Below are 18,842 nucleotides of genomic sequence, written 5' to 3' on the forward strand. Positions count from 1 at the left end.
TTTATCTACTCGATTCTGTATAGATTAAGTAAATAAGTATGCTTAATATATTGGACTCTGAGTTTTTCTTTAACATCGTGTTCATGTCTCCTAACTGGATCTACTGAGCTCATTGTATTTGAAAACTCAAGAATGGAAATTAAAAGATGTGAAATTTGCGTTCAAGCATATTGTTCAAGTGAGATGCCCTGAGAAGGGTGCTGTTACAGGCTCATGCTGATGATGTGCAGGTTACAGGCCACAGACAGAGCACGGTAAGTGAGGTGCTGGCCCTGGTGTGCTTGCCCAGTTTGGGGGGGCATTACTTCGGGGGTGTCATAAGGTGGCTGGCATGTCAGGCCACGGAGAGCAGGGGCTGTGGCTGAAGCTGCGGCTGCCTGCTCTGAATTCTGCTTGTGCTTCTGTCTCCGAAAGGCTCTACTGTAGCGCAGTCGAGTGCAGTGTGAAAAATGCGGGGGTTTCTGTGTAAAATTAGGTTGTCTGGTTCATGAAGTGCTTCCCTATTCTGTCACACAAATGTGAGGTCACTTGTTATTAATGTACTATTCTCTCCCAGATTCCAAATAATGCTAAGCGTTATGTTGTGCCTTTTTGGGCATATTCCCTAACATTTGGCAACTTCCCTAGTTTTGAGAACTGGTTTGGAGTTCAGTTTTCCTTTATCCATACTTTTCTCTAGGTAGAAGATACAACTTTTTTACAAGTGTACTATGATGTGCTTTGTGACTTTTTGAAGATAACATTAATTCACTTTTTTGAGGATACCCATTTTATTAAGGCTGAGCAATGTGGGTCCTACCCTGAGGCTTTTCTAGAGCTCTGCCAAGTATTTTGGAAATCCGAGTGCGTTGCCTGGTCTCATTCGCTGTCCCTGCTGCACTTGTTTGCTCCTTCAAAGTATTCCCTCACAGCTGAGACTTGTCGCCACAAAAGGTGCGGCCTCTGCCCCTGTACAAGCATCTCCACTACTTCCATCCTTTCTTAGGGAGCAGGTTGGTACAGAGGTCCCACCTCCTGTCAGTAGCTCCATGGATCTCCCCAGTCTTCCTGAACTCCTTACAGAAACTGGTCAGATCTGTAAGCTTTTGCTAGACATAAATTTGGTGATACATCACAGTTAACAGCAGAGGGATTTTTACATTTTTGCTAGGTGCTGCCTCTTCTGCTAACGTACATGTATGAGTACATTTGAGGCCGTACTTGACAAGAAGAGAGTTAAGGGTATCTGAGAACCCCTTTCACCAGCTGCATTCGGAGCCCTTCAGTCTGCTGCTGCTAGGGTTTCATCTCCCTGGCAGACTGGCAAGTGGATTTGATGTCCTTGGAAAAGATACTTCCTTTTAGGCCTTTAAGTTATTCCTCACAGGTACTTTTTTTTTGGTCCTTTCAGAACATTTTTTTTAACACTTAAATTGCCCATTTTCCACCTCTTCCTCTGTTTTAGACATATCATATTCAAAGATGGATGTATTTTCTTATAACAACCTCACTTGGTGTCGTGTAGCTATGCCAGCTTTTACTGATCGTGCTGACTGGCACCCATCTAGCCTGAACTTTTAAGTAATGTAAGAATACTGTGCTGCCTGCAAAGGCTTCAAAAGGAAATTAAAATAAACTTACCTTCTTCGTTTCAGGTTGAATATTATTTTGGATTTCGTGCTCAACCAATGGTCTGGGATGCACCTACCTCATGGATTGTGACAGCTGAGTCTTAAGCAGGCCTTGTGCTTAATTCAAGACTATGCCAAGAACACTGCTGCTAAAGCTCTACTTCAAGGAAGTAATTGCTTACAGTATCTAAAAGCTTAAATACCCTGTTACATCTCATGATACTTGCTCAAGCTGAGGAAACAAATTCGTGTCTCTCAATTTTAACTTTATTCTAACTGCAGCCAGGTACTAGCATTCCATGCTGCTGCGGTTCACCATCACTTCCTCGGAATTTATGTTCCGGTGTTAAAAGTCACAATAACTACCTCAGTACCACATCACGGATCTGCCAGAACTGGTATTTAATCCATGTAGCTTGTAGGGGTTGTTTGGTTTGGTTTTTTCCCCCAACACTGATATCCTGAAGAAAATGGATTTTTCCGCTAAGCGATTTCAATGAACCGTGTGAGCCTGGCAAAACAGAATTTGGCAGCAAGAGGAGGGAACAGAGAGAGAGTCATAAAACAAACATTTTCCTATCCTTGAAAAAGAACTGAGACTGATAAAAGGGAACATCATGCCTCAGCTTGGTGATAAAGTATATAGTCAAGGACGACAACTAATTGGCATGTTGATAAAAGGGCACTTAGTTTTAGTTCTTAGGTGAATCATCCTCATTATAATACTAAAAATCACATTCATAGGCCAGAAAACCCCCTACTCAAATAAGCCCCTTATTGTCTAAGCACGTGTGGAAAATTTAAAGGGAGCTGTGCTTATAAGGTGAAATGAGAAACTAACCAATCACTAGCTGGGGGTGTGAATATTAACTGTGGTTGACACATTTAACTATAAATACCGCGTAGTTTCTCGGTGCAGTGTGCTAGCTTTGTGGAGTTACCCCCAGCACCCATCTTTGCGCAAAAATGGAATGAGGAAAATACCTCTGCTCTGTGTGTAGTTTGGTGTTTTGCACACCAGGTGAATGAACCTGCTTTTCGGGAAAACACCACCAGTATTCATATAAAAACGTTCGATCTTTGTCATATTGCCTGCTCAGCAGAACTTTTGCTGGCTTTGACTGCGCTGCTGCTGTTTCCTGCCAGAAGGTTCCTTACTGACTCTGCTTGTAACCCTTTTCTCAGGGATGTGGGTTTTATGCAGGCTTGGTGTTTAAAGCAGAGGATTGTTGCCCTTTAAAGGGGAAGAGTACTTACCCAACTCTCGAACACCAGGCTACCGTTTGTTGCCTGTGTTTGGCCATGCATAACTTGGGTTTGCAAGTCATTTGTCTGCAGTACCAATTCACGGGACAGAAGCTGACTTTGAGAGACTGAAGAGAAGCTGCCACACTGGACTTTCTGTTGGCTGCGAAGCGTAAGGTCAAACTAGGAGTACTAGGAGTACTTCTCTGCAAAGAGTTTACACTGCTAATAAGCACGCTTTGTTCTGCTATTTCAGTACTGAGGTGAAAAGGTACAGTCTGCACACCAATAATGATAAAGTACAGTGTGGGTAAGGGCATAAACCACCTGGCTATGTATCAAAAATTGCCTGGTATGAAACAAACAGTTGACGCTTAAGGGTTTTGCATGCTACAATTAAAGCAACACAGTTGTTCATACACAGTAAAGAAAAACCCCTGCAACTGTTTTTTGTCTTACTGAAGCAAAATGCAGGATGGTTATGCACTCTGTCAGTTTTGCTGTTGTGTAGCTATCGGTCTTCTAAAATATTTCAGTATCAGTTACTCTCAAACACTTGCAACTCCTCACGGAGATATTTTTGGTTTACAAGTTTACATTCAGAGTTGGTGATGCAAACCATCAGGTTCTTAGAGAAGGAAACAGTGGGAACAAAAGCTTATGATGGGCCCCAGTAATGTGTGTTGGCCTTATCAGTGATGAACCATCACTACACTGCGGGGCTGGAAGTGAGCAAGAGTGCTGCTCTCCAGTACCGGCCTCTCTTCTGAAGCACTCAAGTGGTCTGATGAGACAGCATGGCTGAAAATTTTATCTTTCAACTTCTAAAAACACAGGTCCGTTGAAATAAAATAGCGTGTTTTCGATGTAGTTTATAGTTTCACTGTCATTCATGTTTTATTTCAGTACAAAAGTGAAAGAATGTGGAGTTCCTTGGTACAGGCTGAAAAACTTCAGAAGGAAGATACCCTTTATGCTAAAAAACTGCATGAAATATATAGGTGTTGAGAACAAATGAGGAAGTCACCCTAAATTGGCATTTTTTTTTCACTTTAAATTACCTGTAGTTTTTGTTAACGCCTGCAATTCTGGAAATAACTAACACAAAAAGAGTAGGTCTCAACTCTTTTTCAAGAGAACTGTGTAAAGAAAGGCCAGGGGAGGAAAACGGTGCCGGTTTTCCTTCTCCCCAGCATGTACCAATCTGCAGGAGTAACTTACTGCATGGAATATGCTTTGTCAGTACACCCAAAATAACTGTTGTTTAATGCAATAAATAAAAAAAATCTTGCTGTAGCCATTGTTCAGGTTGATTATTTGATGACTCTTTTTTAACTTCAAATTCCATTATTTTTACTACTAACTGCTGTACATAAGCATTATCTACTTACTATGGAGGTAACCAGTTTTTAAAATCAAAATATTAAGGCACTCCACAGAGAAAGCAGCTTAAAAATTATGACCTTCCAGTGTTTCACAAACATTCTACTTGGGCAATAAAAAAAAAATGTATAGGACTTGCAAAGTAAAAACCATAATGGGCTCAGCAGCACGTTCTCACTCAGTAACAAAAAGGTTTAAGCCAACAAGACGTAGGCTAACTCTTAAATTAAGTACTGGCCCTGTGACCTGCCTGCGGGACCAAGCTACCTCTATAAGGCTTGTGCAAGGCTGCCATTACTGAAGGAAGTGGGGTGTGTACACATGTATTGTAAAAGACAATTCAGACCTGGGGAACAGAAATCAGTACAGAGGATGTAGTTACTGCAGCACTTTGAACTACAACTATATTGAAGATAATTACATTATTCTCTCCTTTTGTTCCATAAAAAATTATCCCATCCTGCTGCCTTTCGGCTGTACAAGAGCGGGTACTGAGCGCATCCCTGAGCCCCAGCCAGCTGCCTCTTTGGTGGTCTACAGGGAAGCAGCAGGGCGCTGTGAGACGTTGAAAGTAGCTACCAGTGAGTGACTCTCAGAGCTCCAGGTGGAGCTCCTGGAATTTCAGTAAAGGAAATCGGGAACATCATTGACAACCACTTATTGGGATTTTTTCTTACAGGTAAGGGGGTCTGTATTGGCACCAAAATGTCTCTTGACGGTATCCTGCTAATAAGATAGGCTTGCTTTTCAAGAATTTAACTTGAATGTAAGACAAGGTCATTACCAAACATGAATGGCTTTAGGATTTTATGAGTGAATGAGTGGCACTCTGTCTGGGTCTTGCCAACACAGCACCGCTTTGGCAGGTGTTCTGCCTTCTGCAGGAGACCCTGTTTCCACCAAGAATGAATTCAGAGACGCTGAAGCAAAAGCTACAGAACCAGTCAGTCTTTCACCAGCTTCCAGCTTCCTAAGGGGGCCTGAGATGTTTCTGGAGCTGGTTAGCAAGTTGGATAGCCGGGGCAGAAACTGCTAGCACAGCATCTGCCTTGGCTGTCTCAGGCCAGATTGCTCCTGTCAGCAGCAGACCTCCCCCTGCACTGCGTATCTGTTAGTCAAACCAACACCATACTGAAGAGAACCCATTCATCCCCGCTTCCTGGACATGGAATTAGTGGTTTTTTACACCCACAAACACCAGCTAGACCAAAACATGGTTGATTGGGTAGCAGCCTAGCTGTCCTTCAGCAGCTTTGACCTTTCATGCTGTTCAGCACATCCTCTCCAGCTGCTTGCCTACCTGCTAAATGCTGCCAGCATCTCTGCCTTGCACAGGAATAGTCAAGTCTTTTGCACCTTCCTGCATGGCTTTTAGGGGAACCATTCTGGGAAAAGGTGCGGAAGGAGACATGTCTATGCATGATGATCCATGTAGGCATGATGATTGCCTACAACACAGGGAGGGGGCAGGTCCTTCTAACAGGAGGCAGGGATTAAAAACAAGCAGCATAAGAAGAGCAATGAGAATAGCACTGCAATTAGTAGCTCACCCCTCATTCCCACTCTATCTAGTTAGAGAGGCAGTGAGAAGACTTAAGCATAAACAACCCAACCATAACAGATGCACAAAACTGAAATCACTAATTACAGGAACAACCTGCACTGGACACACTGCTGCAAAGCAGCCAGTAGTCTCCTCAAAGCAAGTGCTGAAGAGCACCAGCAGCAGAAGGGGTCACGCAGCAGCCCACAGCTGTATCTGTGCCAGGAAGAACCACCACCGTGCTCTCTGGGAAGCACTTTTATTTTCCCAGTAACAACCAGTCAGGCCATCAACCTCTTGGTTGCCTACTTTTCAAGAGCTGTGTATGTCAAACAGATGTCAAAAGGAAGCCTATAGGACCTGACCAAAAACCATCCCCAAGTTCAGCATGTTCAGTGCTTATCATTTGCTGCCATTTGCAAATTAAATCAGTACCCAGAGCATCTAGAGTTCCCCTCAGATATCGTTGTGAGGCCCATGCTGTAAGGTGAACAAGAGAAAACTGCTGGCCTGCTTACACGTACCAAGACTTCGTCAACAGATGACTCTTTTAACTGAATGAATGTTAGCCAAACAGGAGGGTTAGCAATGCCATCGCTCCAGGGCTTCATCGCCGTTCCCTCACAGCACCAGCACGGACAGGGATCATCTGCTGCAGGCAATGACCAGTGGGGGCACACTGGAAGGAAGCTGCTCCTCTTGGCGACACACACGTGGGCACCTTCATGAGGAACAAAATGCTGAGCCACAGATGACTAGAGGCAAGTTCCAGCCACCTCTGTCCTGCAAAGGGCTGGCTTTGGCAAAACGTTACATCAATACTACAGTGCTAGTACGTGGTACTAGTTTCATGAAAGCCAATTAGCTCCCTTGTCAAAACCAACTTATCTTTGTTCCCACTCCGCTCCCAAGTATCGACGCTCTTAAGAACCTAGCAGGTCTGCTAGGCCTACGGAGCATCCAGCCTACTGAACTCTCACAGAAAACATGGAAGGAACTAAATCAAAACTCTTTTTCATTCAACTCTCACCCCTAAAAAATGGAAGTATTTACCTCAAACAGCAGTTTTCCATTCAGGAATGGTAGAGTGGTGGCTTGACCCTGGCCAGCAGCTGAACACCCACACAGCTGCTCGCTAACACCTCCCCACAGCAAGGCAGGGGAGAGAATAGGAAGAAAACATTGTGGGCAGAGATGACAGAGTTTAATACGTGGGTGAGAGGAGGGGAAAAAAGTGAAACCACTTGCCCCCTTCTTCCTCTACCTCATTTTTGTTGCTGAGCGTGATGTATGGTGAGGAATATTCCCTTTCGGTCAGTCCGGGTCAGCTGTCCCGGCTGTGTCCCCTCCCCGCCTCGTGGCATGCAAGCACTGCCTGGCAGTAGGCGTAACACGGGTGTGCTGCCAACACCCTTCTAGCCCCAGGTCCAAACCCCAGCACCACATCCGCTTCTTGGCCTGATGCCAGCTCTACCCAGTCAGAGCCCGCACAGGTACCTCAGGATGTGCGGCCTGAGCCCAGCGGCCTGCTAACTTGATAAAACTCAAGTGAAGACAAGAGCAAGATTACGCATCGAGGGAAGTAACATTTTTCAACATCAAAAATCAGTATCAGCCACTAAAGTCTTCTATTTCTTTTTTTCAGTTTGAGCAGAAAGATCAGGACAGGCAACAATTCATTTAATTGAGGCCTGTCTTAAGTAACTCAAAGCTTTAATTTAAACTCAAGTTAGACACCACCTTAGGTTTCTCTGCCTGACAGTTCCCGGGGTGATCCATAACTTGCCTGTAAAACCATGACAAATACAGGGATATTCTACTTCTACATGGTCCAAATTCTCCAGCTTTTCAGTCAGACAGAGGTTTACAGGCAAACTGCATTTGTCTTGTATTTTGTTCAGATATTAATGTATTTTAGACACAATTTTAATCAAAAAAAAGCTACAGGAGGGCTCTAACTAAACACAGGTACTACCAATTCACTGAGCGTGCATTGCCATCTTAGCGTCCAAGGCAAGAAAATTTATGTTAAAGGACAGTGCCACTACCACCATTAAAAAAAAAAAAACACACCAAAAAACAAAACAAACAAACAAAAAAACAAACCCAAAGCAACCAAACCAAAAAGCCCACCCAAACCCGAAACCCAACTCAACAGTTACTTACTTGAGTCTGCTCACAATTTATACGTGAGCTTTACAGGAGTCTCTGTGGCCACCCCCGAGTATTCCCCAAAGCCCCTTCTATGCCCATTCTGTTTGTGAAGGATCCAAGTTCTCTATTCCAAGATTCTCGCATCAAGGCAACTTTCACCTCTGCAGACCTTTAACTGCAGGCTAAGTTATAAACTAAGAACTACGTGTCTTTATTACCATGCAGAAATTAAATTCTATTCAGGCAAGAATGCGTTCACCCTATGTCAACAGACATCAAACACGTTGAATGTTTTATTTAATAAATTTTATTTATGCAAAGCCAATCCAAAAGTGTTGTGTAAAAGTGAAAAGCTGTTCTTACATATTAATAAAAAAAATTTTTTTTGGGGTGCACTTCCTGTGTGGGAAGAATGAGGATTTGACTTTTATTTACAGGAACTCACTAAGTTTGTTTAAAAATATAGACATAGGTATTAAGTCATTTTTATTTTCTCTACAAGCTAACTGCTGTACAGCATATATGGCACAAAGTGCCCCAAGAACTCCAGGTATCCCACGGCCACTTGACTACACAAGCTTTTTGTGCCCAGTTAAGAATATTCTCATTTTGGTGTAACGCTTCTGCCCAGTTTTGGGGGGTTTTCTGGTTTGTTTTGGTTTTAGGGGCTTTTTTTTTTTTAAATGTATACAGTAGTCAAATTATATTACTATGTCACACCCAGTATTTCCTCAAGGAAGAGAAGTTATGTTCCTTGACCCTCCAGTTCGGCTGCTGCTATATCTGGTTCTTCGTCATTGTAAATGTTTTCTGCCTAAAGACACAAAATATTACATTACAAGTGGTAGACATGAATGGTTTTTAACAATCTTCTACACTTTATACATAAAAAGCATCGTAACACCAAGAAGGCGTGGACATCATCCCCTCCTTAAAGGGACCTTCTCCCTGCCTGCTCTTAAAGGGCAGCCAAATTTAGCAATGCGCACACGGTGGCTAGGCCTCAGCACCTGTCTCCTTGCATTGATTTATTCCAGCAGTGTAAGGATTAGCAGTTTAACCATTAGCTTTACCATAAACATTTTATTTGGACTTACTTCAACCTCAGTCCGAACATGCACAACAAGAACAGGTATAAAAAACCCGAAAGCCTGACCCGTGATGCACTTTTAAGTCTGTTACATTTCTTTAACTGAAATTATTCCCAAGTGACTTTATTCCACATTTGTAAGGTAACTGGTCAAATTCCTGTAATGTAAAATAATTTGAACTAACTGGAGAGTTAAAAGGCATCTGGCTTCACAGTCAACAGGCAGCAGCAGAGGGGAAGAGCGAGTCTTGGCTAGTATTGGATGTAAGTTCACAACTGCCGCATTTATTCTTAACTAGTACCCAAGCCTTGGAGTCAAGAATTAGCTAGCAATTGCATTTATTCAAGTTGTTTTAGTCTTCACTTTCTGTTGAAAGCCTTACTCTCCCATCTAACAGTGTAGGAAGTACACGGGACAGACTACTTTCAGCCATCGAAGGCACAAGCTGCCCTAAGAACAAGCAGTCCTTTCGGTTTCATTTATGCAACAAGCTTGAGCGCAACTCACGAGCTGTTGTGACACTCACCATTTGCCATATCTGCATTATGTTGTCCTCCGATACAGAACAGATTACCCAGGGCTCATTAGGATTCCAACTGAAGTCTGAAATTTTGGCAGTGTGTCCTCCATGAATAAACTGTTAAAAAAAACCAACAAACAAAAACACAAGCTTCAGTCAGCCATTTCATCTCTAGAGAGAAATCTGTTAAAACCCAAGATTCAGAAGTTGAATTCATCATGCTGATGGCTACACGAAGGAAAAGAACTTGCTACTAGAGATTCACAATACAGGCGTAAAGAAGGCGTGTGTGAGACAGTGTATTCCAATTCATGGCTTACAGACAGAGATGCAATTGCTGAGACAGCATTTAAACCGACAGTTCATATTGTTACAGCAACAACTGACTGACATCCTCAAAGCAGTGCTACTTCACACAAGGTTGAGCTGTGATATACAGCCATATTTTATACCCGTTACCTCATCTAATTATGAGTGCTTACACAGTTACACAGGAAACGGGGAAACCAAACTACAAGCATTTTTAATTGTTTCCTAAGGAAGAAAAGCAAAACATAAGCCTTTGTACTCACCACCAGTCCGGTCAGCTATATGGGACCTAACTGGCCTAATGCAAGATAAAGAATTTGAGGCCTTAGCTTTACATGCATTTACTTAGAAGAGAGCACTGACAAGAACATGGCCAAACCATAACTACGTCCAACAACAAAGATGTGCCAATTGTGTCTAGCACGGCTTTGGGGGAGGAAAAAAAAAAAATTTAAAAATCACTGCCTCAGGATTGAACAGAGGAAGCCTACTGCAAGTTAGAGCAACGGATTGATGACCTGGACAGGCTGGAGAGCTGGGCCGAGGGGAACCTCATGAAATTCAACAAGAGCAAGTGCAAGGTCCTGCCCCTGGGGAGAAACAACCCCAGGCACCAGTACAGGCTGGGGGCTGAACTACTGGAAAGCAGCTCTGTGGAGAAGGACCTGGGAGTGCTGGTGGGCAGCTGGCTGACCCTGAGCCAGTGATGTGCCCTTGGGGCCAAGAAGGCCAACGGTATCCTGGGGTGCATTAAAAGGAGTGTGGTCAGCAGGTCAAGAGAGGTTATCCTCCCCCGCTACTCTGCCCTAGTGAGATCACATTTGGAGTACTGTGTCCAGTTTTGGGATTCCCAGTTTAAGAAGGATGTGGAACTGCCTGAGCAAGTCCAGCGGAGAGCTACCAAGATGATCGTGGGACTGGAGTATCTCCCATGTGAGGAAAGGCTGAGAGACTTGGGCTTGTTCAGCCTGGAGAAGAGAAGACTGAGGGGGGATTTCATCAATACCTATAAATATCTAAAGGGTGGGTGTCAGGACAATGGGACTAGGCTCTTTTCAATGGTGCCCAATGACAAGACAAGGGGCAATGGGCACAATTGGAACACAGGAAGTTCCACCTGAATATGAGGAAAAACTCCTTTCCTGTGAGGGTGCCAGAGCAGTGGCACAGGCTGCCCAGGGAGGTTGTGGACTCTCCTTCCCTGGAGACATTTAAAACCCCCCTGGATGCGGTCCTGTGCCCCCTGCTCTGGGTGTGCCTGCTCAAGCAGGGGGGTTGGACAAGGTGATTTCCAGAGGTCCCTTCCAACCGCTACCATTCTGTGATTTGTGAAAACAGGGGAGGTGAAAAGATTTATGAACTGCTGTTGTTTTAACAGCGCTGTCATAAGGCACCATACTGCCATATGGCATGTCAGCAGACTGAAAGCTGAGCAAAAGCATACCAGGAGCTCAGGAGGCCCGTCTTCTGCATCCTCTGCAGACTGCTCTTCTCCAATTTTGCTGTAAGAAAGTAGTATATACACTTTTTATTAATAATGAAAATTGCATCCTATCTCAGCTTAACTTAACAGTTCCTGGCCTTTGTTTCCAGCATTAGCTTTTGCTATTGTTTTTTCTCACTGTCAAGTAACTATAACCCTTAGGTACAAAACATCAACTGTTTGGCATTATCACTACTGAAACGAAATGTAACTTGTGAAGCACAAGGAGGCAGAAATCACTTATTACTAAAGACAACAGAAAACAATTGTATCAGCAAGAAACCCTCACAGAGAAGTAACATTAGAAGTACTGTGCTGCTTCTACTGTATACCCAGAAGACCAGGTCTGAGTTAAGCAAGCAAGGCAGGTTAGATGACAGCACAAATCAAATCTAACAAATTAAAAAAAAAAAAAAAGCTGCAGAAATACCTTGTCATCTGTTCATATATACTAAAAGAAGGGAATTGCTCTTCACCTTAGATCCCATACGTTAAGCCGACGATCAGTACCACTTGAAGCAAGAATTGTTTCATTGTGAGGAGACCAGTGAACCTATTGAAAGAAAACAACTTGACCGGAGCAGTTACTGATTCCTAAAACATACCCTGAACAACCATCTCCTGTACCTGGCTTCAGTTTTCAACAACATGCTCCATGAGTCAGTTTCTTCTGGCACAAAGGATACCTTGTAGCTCAAGAAGAGTGCTTTGAAGTCTTAAAATTCCTCAAATTGAACAGCCAACATTATTTCACTCTCACAGATTTACCGTATCATGAAATCTCTCTAAAATTCAGTCACTTGCACATACTAAGTAGGCAGAGTTCACAATATTAGATTGGAACCCAAGTCCTCCCTACAGCAGGATGTTTTAGAGAAACGCTCTACCCGTACTGAGGGTACTTGCAAAGTCCCGATATCTTTTTAGCAGTAAGTTGTTGAATACTTGCTTCAGAGTCAAGTGGGGGAAAGGCAGAAAGAAACTGTGTGGTACTGTTTGTATTTGAACATTAAATAGTGAATTTTGGTTCATCAACAGAGTTATTTATTGTGGTTGGTCACCCTACAAAAACCTACATGTTCTTGTCCAAGTCATTACTCTTCCAGTTTTTTAATACAGGTTGTGAGAGAAGTTTACCCACCTGAAAAATTTCATCTTTATGAGACTCAAAAGAATGGAGTTTCAATTTTAAGTTTCGAAGATCCCATAGAGCCACCGTCTGGGAGAAGCAACAAGAAGTTGTTTTTACTATAACAGCTACAGAACTATAATCTAGAATACTTATGAATTTAAAGTATACACAAGTAAAAAACCTTGTCAGCAGAACCAGTTGCTAGAATGAACTCGCTGTAGGGATTGAATGACAGACAGTTGACCTCGGCTGTATGAGCATCTACAGAATGGCTTGGCTTGGACGTCGTATTAGATCTTGTGTCCCAACTGTTGCAATGAAGGGTTTGGGGGAGGGTGAGGGGCAGGGAAGAGAGAGCAAGAGTGAACAAACATAGGTTTCCATATGAGGTTCTACACTACACATTAGTTTAAGAGACTAGGTTATTACTAAACTTAAGTCTGAAGCTACAGGTTTTATTCCATAACCTTTCGACATTTTCTGTCTGTCATACATGCGCAGTTTGCACCAGGAAGCTGACATACATATTAACTACACCTTATTTTCAAATTATGTGAACGCATGAAGCGACACGCAGATTTCAGTGATTCTGCGGCATTACTATAGTTGATTGCACTGAAAGCTACACAAGAGCACTCCAAAATTCTGATTATTTTTTTTTTATCCAAGTGCTCTGGACTGGTCCACTGACAGCACACAGCAGGAACTATCCAGAAACTGCTTAACCCCAACTTACATCATAAGCTTCTGATCATCTGCCACAGATCCAAACAGAGATTCATGGAGCAGATGCCATGCCACATCTTCTACCACTGCAGAGTGCCCAGTGAAGATTGCTTTTGCATCCACAATTCTGCCTTCTTTTGGTCCAGCACTTACATCCCATAAACACACAGTCTGTAAAGATGAGTCACATTCTAGTGTTACGTGGACTCTGACTGTATTATATTTCAAATAAATAAACAAATGACCACATTCCACACATGAACAGATATAACACTCCTGAAACAGGTCTTTGTTTTTGAAAACGAACACTTGATATGTTGTAAGTGAGAAGTGAGCTAAGCTATCAATCAGTTTTCTGCAAATTCAAGGCCCGAGGATTATTTATAAGGTCACAACAGCAATTCACACTTTTAAAGGCCAAAGACATTTATAAGCTAATTAGTTCAAGTGACCTTTGAGAGTCTTACTAATTTACGGTCTCAGACCCAAGCCAGTTTAGAGGGTTGTTACACAATAATTTCTTCCAGCAGACAACTATAAAAACATTCTGTTCTTACTTCACCAAGAACATTACAAAGAACTGATTGTTGATTACAGCCTAAAGTCAACTGACAGCCTTTAGAAATATAATTACAGTATGCGACAGCTTCCCCACATAACAATATACAGCTACATTAACCCAGTTTTTCTCTGATTATCTATTACAGCATAAACTAAGAGGGGTTGTTTGTGGTTTGGGTTTTTATTTTGGGTTTTTTGTTTGTTTTTAAATAGGAGAAAAGATGTAGTTTTTACATGATCGTCCGATGCACTGAGAAGATGTCCACTCAAATTTGAGTTCCAAGATAAGCCATAGCCTTCCTTCTGGTGTCCTCTTAATCTAAGGTCAGGATTACACTCTCCACTTGGGTCTGAAAGAGAAAATTCCTTCCATTTAGCTTCACCTTGCACATCAATCCATAAGAGCATCATTATCACCTAAAAACTTTGTTTCCTTTGGAAAAATTGTATTTTATACATCAGCCTCTTAGGAGAGTGCTGCTCCTATCAAGATTCTCTCAAGACATTGAGCGTAACCAGGCAGTCAAAAGTCACCGAAGATATGGGCCTTCTTATTCGGGTTCCAGAGCCCATCACCTCTCCTCCCAATTACAGTTAAATCTAAGTCTACCCGTCAATGACAAGAGGGATTTTGCTTAACTTCAAGGAGTCTGACCCACCTGGTTTTGAAGGATGTTTAGTGTAGTCAAATACCAACACATCAGCAGACGGCGTTTTTGTAGCAATGATGCAGGGATTCTGCGGCATGTAACGAGCACGGTTTACTTCACCTTCGTGGTTAATTTTAATCTCCGTTTCAATTTTTCCACTCACAGATCCAAAGCCACCAAACTCTACGTTTGTCAGAAAAGGGTCAGTCTGTCACATCAGCTATTGTAAACGGGTGAAACAGCATTTCATTCCATCTCCCCCGCTCCAAGAAACAGTGGTAAGCATCTTGTTGCAATACAATAAAGCCTACGAAAGACTAGCACCGTGTGACACAACACCACTAACACTTTAGATGTTTTGAATCCTCTATGATACAAGCTCTTTCAGAGCTTTAGTCTCTATTTGAGGCGGATGTGTCTCAGTTTTCACCACAACTAGAAACGCTAGTAGGGACTGTATATCATAATGTTACCCAATTTCTTCTGAAAGAAGAAGTTTCAGCTTTTTAGTCACAATTAATGAACTAGAATTAGCATGAACTAATAAGTATACCTCAGCTTTAGTATTTAACAGGAAGTTAGAATACCATTAGACAGAATACTTAGTACTGAATACTGCTGAAACATAATCTAAGAACACATGCATGCCCACTTCACCTCCTTTCTCGCTGTCATATTGCGAAGCATCAAACTGGTCATCATTGGGAATCTGGACTCTTGCAACAACCAGGTGGTTCTGTTCATCGGACGTGTGTGTTCCCAAAACCAGCCAGTGCAGAGCATAATCCTTTCCTTCTGGCCTGTTTAGAATAAGAAACACATGGAATAGAATTATGCGCTCAGCTCCAGAAGTTTGATAGCTAGCAGCAATAATGCTCAAGATCCAAACTTCTTCAGGGAGCTAGAAAAAGAGAGACTCACATAAGAGATCCTTTCCTTTGTCACAGGAGGCTTGTGCAATTAGGTGAACTAGACTCTGGCATAAGCAAGCCAAAGATACAACCAGCAAGGCTGAAGTGGCAATACAAGTCAGTAAACATTGCCACTATGGCCTGAAAGGGACAATTACAATTTGCACAGTAGTTAAAGGGGACACTATTACCTACTTCTGTCTTTGATTTCCCTAGCAGTCGCACAGTATTGATTTAGCAAACAATCAATACTGCCTTCTATAAAACACAAATACTGAGGACAAGTGGCAACTTATTTCAACTGCTTCTCTTAGAAGCTTTTACCAGTTTTTATTTGATTTCAGAAGCTCATTTTTAAACACTGCACAAATCCTAACTAGAATTACATTTCTCTTCTGGTGGTTAAATGCGGCATTTATTAGTAAGTGAAAGGCTGGATGGACCATGACATTTACCTCTGAAAGGAAAAATGTGAACAGTCAAAACCAAGCAACTTCTGCATTCTTGAAAGCAACAAACTAATTATGCTGTCTGAATCCAAGAAAACAGGAATCACTCGGGCAATCATAACCCACCGTAGGTATTGCTACACCACTTCCATGGCATCATCATACATCTTGAGGGGGAAAGTACGAAACAAAACAAAACAAAACAAAGAAAACCCACAATGCACACACACTTACTTGTATCAGGAACAGGTGTCCCATCATGTCAGGTGCCATACAAAGAGACAGTCCTTGTCTTAAATGGCTTATATATTTTGACACTGGATAATTGGAAATACCAGGTTTTAAACTGAATATTAAGTCAATCTGCAAAATATGAGGTAAGCAGAAGTGTTCCTCACAAGGGCTCCAAACCCTCAAACCCCCACTTCATTTTCTCCATGCCATGACTAGTTAGCTCACATCTGTCAACTTCTTCCCCATTCTGGTATATAAAATTAAGTGCTCACCTAACCACCAAGTATAACATCACATACGTAAGGTGGAATTTTAAAGAGGAAAGAGACTATCCTCTGATTATTGCATTAACTTTACACATAGGATGTTTTAAAACCTTACTGTATCCAGTTTACAATGACATGACGACCCAGTCCTTGTCCACTAGGACAACACCTCAGTGGAGCCCTGAGGGGTTACTGCAACAATTTAAGTTCTGTAGTAGTGGGCATGTGAACAGAATCTATGCCCGTCTTCAAAATTCTTTAAGAAATTAACCAGTGACCCCACAACTTTCAGGAGGAGGTGAAAGAATGGCAAAATTAAGATACGTGAAGTCAACAGTGAGCCAGGGACAGAACCAGGATGTGAAACACCAGTCTTAGAACAATATCCTCTTAAATAAGTCCAGACTTTAAAAAAAATAATCACACTATAGCTTCTACAGAATAGTAATCTGTGCCACACAAGGAAAAAGAATCTTCAGGAAAAAGCTAATTTAGTACATAGATTTCTCTGACCAGAATTAACTATAGAAGAGTGTCAGGTCTTTTATGTATCAATAAATTGAGAAAGGTTTCTCTCCTCACACCTTACGACATCTTCTGCTACGCTAAGCTAGAGTTCTGTGAAGTACCAACTTGTGACTTTTTTCCTCAAACCTTCTACACACCCAAAGGATTTTTAAAGCTGTAAGCAAAATAAAGTGTTACAAGCTCACAAAGATGAGTCCAACCCAAATTATTCCCATCTTACATGGCTTTTATCCTCAAGTTACTTAGCAAACATAGTTAACAGAGGCAGAAAGAGAAATGGAACAGGCAGTGGCACACAACCTCCGCTCCTGCTTTGCAAATAAGTGAATCAGCAGCTGAGCCCTGTGCCTCCGGCAGATCCCAGGCCTCTTTCCCTTCTCTCACCTGGTCACATCGGGTAACCACTGCACGGTGAGGCTGGGCCACTCCAGAGCGTGTGTCATCACCAGATCGTATAAGAAGGGGGTGTTTTTCTTCCAGATCTTGTACTCCTCGCTGATGACGCGCTCCTCCACCGTGTCCTCCAGCACTGCGGGAAGGGACAGAGCTGAACCAGGGCCCCAGCGCCTGCCCGCGCCCCACCTCCCCGGCCGACCCCATGGAAGCTCCCTGAAGAGAAAGCCCGGAGCGCCTCAGCCACGCCACGCCACTCCGCGCCACCCGCGCTCCCTCCCATCCCCGGGCACGGGCACCCTCATCCCACCGCCCAGCCGGGGATGGGGAGGAGGGGGTTTCCTACCTTCCTTGCTCGCCATTTTGGGCGTGCGCGCGCAGGAAGCAACGGCTAACGGTGCCGAAGGGGACGGGAGGGAGGGAGGGAGGAAGAAAGGACGGACGGCCGGTGAGAGCCCCGAGGGCCCTAACAGTGCCGCCACCCCGCCACGCGCGCGCTTGCCGGCTTCCAACCCGCGCCTGGCGCCACCGCGCACGCGCTGCCCGCCCACAGTGGCAGCCAATGGTGTGGGCGGAAGGGCCGCGGGGACGCGCGCGCGCGCGCGGCGACCGGAGCGAGATGGGCCAATCAGGCGCTGGCGCGCGCCGAGCCCAGGCATGGCGGGGCGTAGCGAGGCGCGAGCGCTCTAAACGGCGGGGAGCGCGCAGGACCCCCTTGGAAGCGCTGGCGGCGGGGAGGGGAGAGGGGTGGAGGCGGGGCGCGTGTGCGCGGGGCCCGGGCCCTGTCCGAGGGGCGGCCGCGGGATTCAGAGCGGGGCGGAGGGGGGGCGGGCGGTGGCAGCGGCGCGGGGTTTGCGGCGGGCGGGGGGAAGGCAGGCCGGGGGAAGGCAGGCCGGGGGAAGGCAGGCCGGGGGAAGGCAGGCCGGGGGAAGGCAGGCCGGGGGAAGGCAGGCCGGGGGAAGGAAGGCAGGCCGGGCCGGCTGGCCGCGCTGCGGCCGGCAGGTGGGGCTGTAGGGAAGGCGGCGCCACGCAGGACAGCGCCGTGGGAGCCAGCCAGCCCGCCCACCGTTCCCCACGGCAGCGGGAGCAAGCTCCGCCCCTCCCGCCCGGGCTCCGGCGCGGGGCTCGCGGTGAGCGTGCGGGTTTGATGAGCGCGATGTGCCCGCCAGAATTTTGCAGCTGGGCTGGAGGCGTTGGTGCCGCCACGCCAGCGGCACGGAGCCACGCACGCCGCGGCGGGGTCAATAGCGGGTTTCCCCACTCGCAACGGGGGTGGCCGTGCCACGAGTATCGTTTACGCTCGTCCTCCTTGCAAAGGGATAAGATAAAAAAAAAAAAAATCAGAATTCTAGAGATGTTAAATATAATCCCCAAAACACTCAGGAGCGGGTGAAGGAAAAACAAGCGTTCTTCTGGCCCTCCTCTTGAACCCATCCCGGTTGAGACTGCTGCCCTGAGGTAGATTTACGAATAGGGCATCAAGTCACTGCACGTTGGAAGAAGAAATCGGGCAACGGGAGGAGGAGGAGTATTACTTCATTCATTCATTCATTCATTCGTTTTCATGAACAGAGCCCAGGGTGCGTTCAGAAAGGAGGGGCAGCGCAGTCAATGAGAGGGGAACGAGAACAAATTACTTTTTCTACAGAGGTGT

General features: G+C 44.5%; 1 protein-coding gene across 1 annotated transcript; it reads right to left on the bottom strand.

Annotated features, from left to right (window-relative positions):
- Positions 1–8,226: 8,226 nt before the first annotated feature.
- RBBP7 (RB binding protein 7, chromatin remodeling factor) lies at positions 8,227–17,737 on the bottom strand. Its single transcript, XM_075096315.1, has 12 exons — positions 17,535–17,737; positions 17,180–17,324; positions 15,065–15,207; positions 14,417–14,590; positions 13,992–14,107; positions 13,207–13,367; positions 12,652–12,778; positions 12,480–12,557; positions 11,815–11,891; positions 11,300–11,357; positions 9,553–9,663; positions 8,227–8,749 (listed from the first exon to the last, which is right to left on the bottom strand). The coding sequence occupies exons 1-12, from the start codon at positions 17,548–17,550 to the stop codon at positions 8,681–8,683; spliced, it is 1,275 nt and encodes a 424-aa protein (XP_074952416.1). The 5' UTR covers positions 17,551–17,737; the 3' UTR covers positions 8,227–8,680.
- Positions 17,738–18,842: the final 1,105 nt, after the last annotated feature.

Source organism: Phalacrocorax aristotelis, chromosome 1 (genome assembly GCF_949628215.1).
Source record: "Phalacrocorax aristotelis chromosome 1, bGulAri2.1, whole genome shotgun sequence".
NCBI lineage: Eukaryota > Metazoa > Chordata > Aves > Suliformes > Phalacrocoracidae > Phalacrocorax > Phalacrocorax aristotelis.

Bases quoted from the DNA above. Each gene is read 5' to 3' on its own strand.
- RBBP7 (XM_075096315.1), bottom strand. The intron at 13,368-13,991 runs GTAAAAACTACA...TCATCTTTACAG, and splicing joins TCAGTGCATCGGACGATCAT to ACTGTGTGTTTATGGGATGT. The intron at 11,358-11,814 runs GTGAAGAGCAAT...ACTTTCTTACAG, and splicing joins CTTAACGTATGGGATCTAAG to CAAAATTGGAGAAGAGCAGT.